The following is a 7,770-nucleotide window of genomic DNA, read 5'->3' on the forward strand; positions in this document are numbered from 1 at the left end:
GGGAGCTGAGACACACTCACCCTGTTCTCTATCTCTTCTATGAAGACATAAAGGAGGTGAGCCCGCTGCCCCCACTTCCTTCTGTGCCACGCCTGCTGGGCAGGAGCCTTACCTGGCCCTGCCCTGGCCCTCTGAGCCCCGTCCCATCCTAGCCCCACTGCAGAACAGCACTTCCTGTCCTACCTCCTGATCAGGACCACAGCACAGCCCACAGAGAACACTGCACAGCCCTTATCATGCAGTACGTGTCAGTCATATGTGCCATCATTGATCTGGTGGCTTGCTGTTCTTGCTTCTCACTGCTCCAGAGATGCAAAGCCTAGGCACCAGCGACCAAAGTCTGTCTCTGTCTGTTGAAATAATTATTTAAATCAGCGTCTGGTGATCAGCAGACTATCTAAGCTGCAGCGGCTCTGCCTAGCTCAGCTGCCATGTTTCTTGGCCAGAGGCCACATGTGTGCCGCAACTAGAAACTGCCAGCTTGAAACACCAGCCCTGCCACCCATGAGACTCCAGCATGGGAGATGGCTCTACCAATCTTCCATGCTGTCTCCGCAAGGCTGGGCATTGCCCAGGCCATCCCGCCATCTAAGCAGGCTCAGTAGAAAGATGAGACTCTAATGCTTAAAGATTAATCAAAGGCTTATATATTTGATAATGATCAGTAACAAGATACCCATACAATCAGAAGTGTAACCCAATACCCAACCGAGATATACCAACTACCTTTGACTGCTACAGACACATGAACACCCGCCTCCATCTCCCCCCTCTCTCTCTCTCCTCTCCTAGCTCCTCCTCTTCCCTTTCCTCTTCCTCTCCTACTCCTCCTCTTTCTCTCCTTACTCCTCCCACCTTAGCTCCTCCTACACCTGTCCTCTCCCAGAAGGAACCCACAGCGATCATGCTAAGATGGCAGGGTAGGAAGCTACCTGTTTTACCCCAGGGTAAGAGGCTCAGAGTCAAGGCACCAGGCCTGAGAATTCCTTAGCAGAAGTGACCTGCTCCCTGCAGGTGACTCTCCAACCTTACTCTATCTAGCAACCCAACTGAGATCCTCTTCCTGCTCCAGAACCCCAAAAGGGAGATCAAGAAGATTCTTGAGTTTTTGGGGCGCTCTCTACCTGAGGAGACTGTGGATTTCATTGTTCACCACACATCTTTCAAGAAAATGAAGGAGAACCCCATGACTAATTACACAACCATCCCCAGTGAACTTATGGACCAGGATGTTTCTCCCTTCATGAGAAAAGGTGGGTAGTAGACTGGGATGGGCATTTGAAGTATTTGAGGAAGGGAGGTTTGATGTAGCCAGTAAAATCTTCAGAGTCACAAAGGTCCTCTCCTGTGGCTGTTACTCATAGTCTCAGTCTGTCTCTGTCTCTGTCTCTGTCTCTGTCTCTGTCTCTCTCACCATCTCTCTCTAGGTATCGTTGGGGACTGGAAAAATACCTTCACTGTAGCCCAGAATGAGCGCTTTGATGCTCACTATGCTAAGACAATGAAAGGCTGTGACTTCACGTTCCGCTGTGAACTGTGAGTGGATATGGCTATACTGGGAACCTAGGCAAGCTGACACAGCCCACCATGATCTCAAGAGTAAAACGTTGGCTGGAGAAATGGCTCAGTGTTCAAGTGTACCAACTGCTCTTCCAGAGGTCCTGAGTTCAATTCCCAGCAACCACATGGTGGCTCACTATCATCCATAATATAATCAAATTCCCTGTTATGGTGTGTCTGAAGGCATCTATAGTGTACTCATATACATGAAATTTTTTAAAAAGTGTCTTGTAAACCCTTTGACCTTTGGAGTGATTGTTTGTTAAAAAATAAAAAAAGAGTAAAATGTGCTGTGTTCAATCTACTTGTCGAATGCCTAGTGGAAATCTCAGCTAAGAATAGGGTGGGGATGAGAATAGGTTAGAGGGTTTTATCAACACCAGTCAGGAAACCAATCAGTCCTAACAGTGAAAAAGAACCGAAAGTACAAACATGCAAAAACAGTAAGATAAACTGTATTTTACCTGAAAAAATAAATGCCACTGGGAGCTGACTGGACCTTCTCCCTCTTGTGGACATCAATCCCACGTGCCTGATGGAGGAGGGCAAGAGGGTCTGACGAGTGAGGCCCAGGAGACACGGTGAGAGGGAAGACTATTTATTTGATCACAGGAACTCCTTTGTTGCCTTCTTCCGCGAGGTTGACAGTGCAAGATTCAAGCCTGCCAGCCTGATTCACTTCGTATGATTCACTTGCTGTGATGAAACACCATTACCAAAAGTTTATTGGAGAGGAAAGAGTTTATTTTGTGTACAGTTCCATGTAAATGTGCTTTTATTTTCTCAGATGAAGGGATGAGACAAGAGCCATACCCAAGCTGTGCCTATATACTGCTGGCTGACTCAATCTCACTTCTTTCAGCTTCTGACTGAATTGCTCTGCTTGGTCTCATACTAACTTTGACAATCTGTTCTTTTTGTTTGTTTATTTGTTTGTTGTTTTTTTATTCGAGACAGTGTTTTTCTGTGTAGACCTGGCTGTCCTAGAACTCACTCTGTAGACCAGGCTGGCCTCCTATTCTGCCTGCCTCTGCCTCCCAAGTGCTGGGATTAAAGGTGTGCGCCACCACTGCCCGGCTTTACAATCTGTTCTAATCTTCCGGCTCCTTCTCATTCTCTGGCTTATTCTGTCTTCACCTGTTCTAACTTGTTCTCTCTGCAACCTGTCTCTGTAGTAAAACTGCCCTGATCAAACTTCCATACACATACACACCTCCCCCCGCCAGTTCGTAAGTAGCCTCTCTTTCCTGTGCTATTCTCCTGCAAGTTGGGCATCTGCCCCTTAATTAGATGTCATTTTTCAAACATGGCTGCTTCTACAAACTCACCTCACCTTCATTGTCAGGGATTACAGGGCGTGTCTGCACTCCAGCAGATCTTACTGTGATCCAGGCCATGTTGGCATTCCAGCCTGATCATATAGACCTAGGTCTTTGGATGTATCCCTTACCAGAGCAGCCATGTTGCTGGATTAAAATTCCTCTACACATCCAGTTGACTGTTCATCACTGGAAGACAACAGGACAGGAACTCAAACAAGAGCTGATGCAGAGGCTGGGCCTTCTCACATCAGGAAAATGCTTGATTTTATGGAAGAATTTTTACCATTGAGGTTCCCTCTTGTGCCAAGTTGACATAAAACTAGCCAGCACTAGTGCTATCAACAGGTGAATGGGTGAAGAACATGGGACATATTCAAGGTGCATGGGTTTTTTTTGGGGGGGGATTGTTTGTTTGTTTCTTTTTTGAAACAGGGTATCTCTGTGTAGCCCTGGCTGTCTGGAACTCACTTTGTAGACCACGCTAGCCTTGAACTCAGAAATCCAACTACCTATCCCTCCCAAGAGCTGGGGTTAAAGGCATGCACCACCACTGCACAGCTAATGTGCATGTTTTAAAAAAACCTTTTATTTTTATTTGATTAATGAGTGTGTGTGAGTGTGTGTGTGAGTGTATGTGTGTGTGTGTTTAATTAAACTAACTTCATCCTAAGTGCACTGAGTTCATGCAGTGCTCATGGATATCAGAAGAGGGCGCAAGACCCCTTGGAATGGGAGTTACAAACTGTTCTGAGCCCAGGTCGTCCTCAAGAGCAAGTGCCCCTAACTGAATCACCTCTCCAGCCAATACGCAGGATGAGTAAAATTATACCACTTATGAGAAGGTGGATGGAACTGGACATCATCATGCTAAGTGATATAACCGACAAATATCTCAAGTTTTCTCCCATTTGGAATTTAAAGAAAGTGGGAAGAGAACTATTTGGAATGAAAAAGACCAAAAAGAAAGGGGCGTGTGTGTGATTAATAAGTAATGTCAAAATACATTACATAAGTAGGAGGATACCGATGCAACGTATTATTCTGTGCAGTTAATACACAATAGCAAAACTTGATTCAAAGACCGGGATCAGGAGACAGGGGCCCTGGTGAACAAGGCTGGGGCTAGGGTACAACTTCCAAAGGAGAGGAATCAGGGACTGGGTGAGGAGCCTGAGGTTGGCAGGGACAGGGTCCTACGCCTCCATGAAAGATTCAAGTTCTAATGGCCGGGTGTGAAGCGGTGTGGCTGTGCTCTGAGTGTGAACTGAAGATTCAGCGTCTAACTGGGTTGAGTTGGGATGGGGACTCACTGGCCGCGCCCTCTCCTTCCAAGGGATATGGTGCTGATCATACACGGTTTCCCGTCTGCTGTGGCCGCCCTTCGGGTAAGAAAGGTGTCTTAAGGGCGGGCTAGACTGATTTGTCTAGAGGACCTTCCCAGGGACCACCCTGACCTTGTCTTGGGTCGTCTCCTTCTATAGTTTGAATGGGCCTGGCAACATCCTCAAGCTTCCCGCCGCCTGACACACGTGGGGCCGCGCCTGCGCAGTGAGGCTGCCTTTGCCTTCCACTTGCGGGTGCTGGCGCACATGCTTCGAGTTCCTCCGTGGGTGCGCCTTCCTCTGACACTGCGCTGGCTGCGCCCTGACTTCCGCCATGAACTCTGTCCAGCGCCACCACCACACATGCCCATTGCCTTTGGACCGCCACCACCTCAGCCCTTGGTCCCAAAACGACCCACTGCAAGTGAGGCTGACAGCGAGCCACAGCTGGAACTAGGTGCCAAGGCCAGCTGCACTCTGTGTGCGCATATGCTGCAGGTAAGGGCCATAGCGGTTGGGACCTGGGACTTTGACCACCCTGACACATGTCTAGTGAGAAGGGCGGTTCTTTCTGCTCTTTCCGACCCTGTCAGGACCTGCCAGGGGCCTTTAGAGCCTCTGAATGGACAACCAGCCACCCTGTGAGATCTTCCCTGGCCTCCTTCTGAAGTCACAGCTCTTTTGTGTGCTCCCTGCTTTTTCTCTGTCGCTTTCTTGCCTCGTATGCCGTGTGTTGCTTGTTCTCAGTTACTTCAAGTTACTCCTCATCCTCCACGTTTGACAGGATGAAGAGGGCCCCTTGTGCTGCCCCCACCCTGGTTGTCCCCTAAGGGCCCATATCATCTGCTTGGCAGAGGAGTTCCTGCAGGAGGAGCCTGGGCAGCTTCTGCCCCTAGAGGGCCATTGTCCTAGGTGAGTCCAGGCCCTCTTCCCAGCCTGTGTAGGCCTGGGGAGGAGGTGCCCCATGTGCCAGTCCTGGCTCACTGAATCCTCACTCTGCCATCTCCATCAACTGCACGTTTGGCAGCTGCAAGAAGTCACTCCTTTGGGGAAACCTGGTTGGGCAGTGCCACGTGGACACCGAGGAGGAAGAGGACTTGGAATTACAGGAGGTGAGAGGTGACACCGGGCCCTGCCTCCCCCAGTCCTCCTAAGAGTACCTCTGACCGACTCTTTATCCTTACAGGAACACTGGACCGACTTGCTGGAGACTTGATCCTGTGTCCCCAACCTTCACCCCTGGACCTGTTCTGCCTCTCTCCCCAGTAACTGGCAGCTTTTATTGAACACAATAAAAAGGCTGAGGTACCTTAAGGGTACCTTCTGATGTTTTCTCAGAGCTGGCGGGAGCGGGAGGGGAGGGAGTGAAGTGGACGCTTTGGCATGACTGTGTGGACTCCCTACCTCCCCTACCTTTCCCAGAGGTAACAGCTACTGGGCTGGTGGAGGAAACCTCCTGTCCATCACTAGTGACTCTGAAGGGCATCCCAGTGGTCAAAGATTTTGCAGACGGGACCGCTGCACTGTAAAGCTGACAAGCCTCCCCCCGATGACCTGCTTGTCAGCACATACCCCAAATCCAGTCAGCCAGGAGAGTCCCATAACCAGCCCTGTAGCGTCCACCTTGGCAGGCAGAGCCAAGCCCTCAGCCCCAGTCGGAGTCCACTCCCTCCTCTCCAGGTCCCACCTGGGTCAGTGAGAGACTTGACATGCTCTGTCAGGATGCTGGCCTAGAGAAGCGTCCCTGGGCCCCATCAAGTTTCAGGTTCCCTTTCTAGAGTTCAAAAGCCCTGGTGACCCCTCATGTATGTGGAGAAATATTAGGGAAATGACATGCAGTGAGACAGGACCAGGGTCTTGAAGGTCTGGAAAATAATCCAGCCCTGAGATTCCTCAAGACTCTGGTCCCCCAGAGCTTGCTGGATAGGCCCTTGGTCCTGTGCAGCTGAGGTCTCATCTGTCTCATGAAGTGAGAGGCCATTGGTCTGTCAGTGTTGTGGGGTTCGGGGTACAGATCTGAGAGAAGGGGAGTCACAGAAAACGGCGCTCACAGAACATGGAAGAGCGCTGGCTAGACCAAGATCTGCCTTGTTCTAGTACAGGTATGGTGGTCCCTCAGGGAACAAACCTGATTTAGACATCTGTATAGGAGGCTTTTCCTTGCTGCAAATAAATAGATCTCCAGGTTCGTTCTGACTCTTGGCTTCAGGCCACAGTATACCTTTTTTCTGGGTTATACTGAGGCAGGACATCACGGTAAACGTGCATGCATGGGGGAACATTAAAAAAGGAGACACCCCCTGTAGCAGGATAGTTTTCCTGTAAGTTGGGAGGAGATAAGGTGGGAGGAGTAAGGAAAGCAGGAGGAGAATAAGAGGAGAAGGAAGAGGAGGAGCTGGGGGGTGGGGGGAGAGGACTAGAGAGAGGGGAACATGGAAGCAGACATTCACAGGTTTCTGGCAGTCAAAGGTAGTTGATGTAGCTAGGTTGGGTATTAGGTTACTCCTCTGACTGTGTGGGCATCTTGTTATTGAGCATTACCCAACATATAAAGCCTTTGAATAACCTAAGCATTAGAGTCTCATTTTCTACTGGACCCGAGTGGATGGCAGGATGGTCTGGGCTCAGCCTAGCCTTGTGGAGACATTGTGGAAGATTGTCAGAGCCGTCTCCCACGCTGGTGTCTCGTGGGTGGCAGGCCTGGTGTTTCAGGCTGGCCGTTTCTAGCTGTGGCACACGCATGGCCTCTGGCCCCATCCAGCTGCAGAACTGGCTTGGCTTCAGGCCAAGGCTCATGGCAGCCTGAGCTAAGCAGAGCTGCGCCACATAGATAGTCGGCCCATCCAGTGGCCTTCATTTAAATATATACCTCAACAAACTGCCCTTCAGCCCCAGGAATGCATCCAACCATGAGTCATGAGTGGGTCGATCTCCATGTTAGGTCAGTCCTCATGAGCTAGTGACTTCACAACAGAGCTGCCCAGCTAGAGTGACGCCTTCAACAAGAGTGCTTTGGGGGAGACTCCATGTCTAACCCAAGCCAGGAATCAATTCCCAGGTCCATGGTACCCATATCACAAGGTTGCAACAGTCCAGCCTTCAAGTTTGTTTCTCCTTTGCCTCAGGAGAAAATTCCCTCAGTGTGTTGTGAAGGGTGAAAGGAATACAGGATTGGTCAAACATAGAGTCACATGCCTTTAATATCAGCACTGGAGAAGCTGACAGGTCTTTTTGAATTTGAGGATAGCCTGGTCTACATAGTGAATCCCAGCTCACCCAGAGCTATTCCCCAACTCTCAAACAAACAATAACAAAACAAAACACGGCCAGATGTGATGTTGCATGCTTTTAATCCCAGCACTAGGGAGACAGAGACAGGCAGAATTCTGTGAGTTCAAGGCCAGCCTGGTCTGCATAATAAGTTCCAGGACAGCCAAATCTGGATAGTGAGACCGGGTCCAAACCTCAACAATACCCCAATACTCCCTGCCAGCCGAGAAAAGACTATATGACGGGGTGGAGCCAGGATCTGAAAGGTTTTGGGGTGTGATGATGGTGCTGGGGAG

The 7,770-nt window shown here is 49.8% G+C and overlaps 2 protein-coding genes across 2 annotated transcripts; both read left to right on the forward strand.

The window, feature by feature from the left end:
- Window positions 1-5: 5 nt before the first annotated feature.
- Window positions 6-1,568, forward strand: LOC114608104 (sulfotransferase 1A1-like; the record flags this gene model as incomplete). The annotated part of the gene is made up of 3 exons (XM_028755458.1): window positions 6-56; window positions 1,073-1,253; window positions 1,428-1,568. Coding segments are annotated over 3 exons (345 nt in total), but the record flags the coding sequence as incomplete, so codon positions are not given.
- Window positions 1,569-4,219: 2,651 nt separating this feature from the next.
- Window positions 4,220-5,518, forward strand: LOC114616552 (structure-specific endonuclease subunit SLX1). The gene is made up of 5 exons (XM_028762460.1): window positions 4,220-4,267; window positions 4,364-4,702; window positions 4,989-5,116; window positions 5,232-5,316; window positions 5,391-5,518. Exons 1-5 carry the CDS (start codon window positions 4,220-4,222, stop codon window positions 5,418-5,420), a joined length of 630 nt encoding a protein of 209 aa, XP_028618293.1. The 3' UTR covers window positions 5,421-5,518.
- Window positions 5,519-7,770: the final 2,252 nt, after the last annotated feature.

This window comes from Grammomys surdaster, unplaced genomic scaffold (genome assembly GCF_004785775.1).
Source record: "Grammomys surdaster isolate TR1022 unplaced genomic scaffold, NIH_TR_1.0 40, whole genome shotgun sequence".
Classification (NCBI taxonomy): domain Eukaryota; kingdom Metazoa; phylum Chordata; class Mammalia; order Rodentia; family Muridae; genus Grammomys; species Grammomys surdaster.

Excerpts from the sequence above, each read along its gene's own strand:
- LOC114616552 (XM_028762460.1), top strand. The coding sequence starts at position 4,220 with ATGGTGCTGATCATACACGGTTTCCCGTCTGCTGTGGCCGCCCTTCGG. Across the intron at positions 4,703-4,988 it reads TGTGTGCGCATATGCTGCAG|GATGAAGAGGGCCCCTTGTG; the intron begins GTAAGGGCCATA and ends CACGTTTGACAG. Across the intron at positions 5,117-5,231 it reads CTAGAGGGCCATTGTCCTAG|CTGCAAGAAGTCACTCCTTT; the intron begins GTGAGTCCAGGC and ends CACGTTTGGCAG.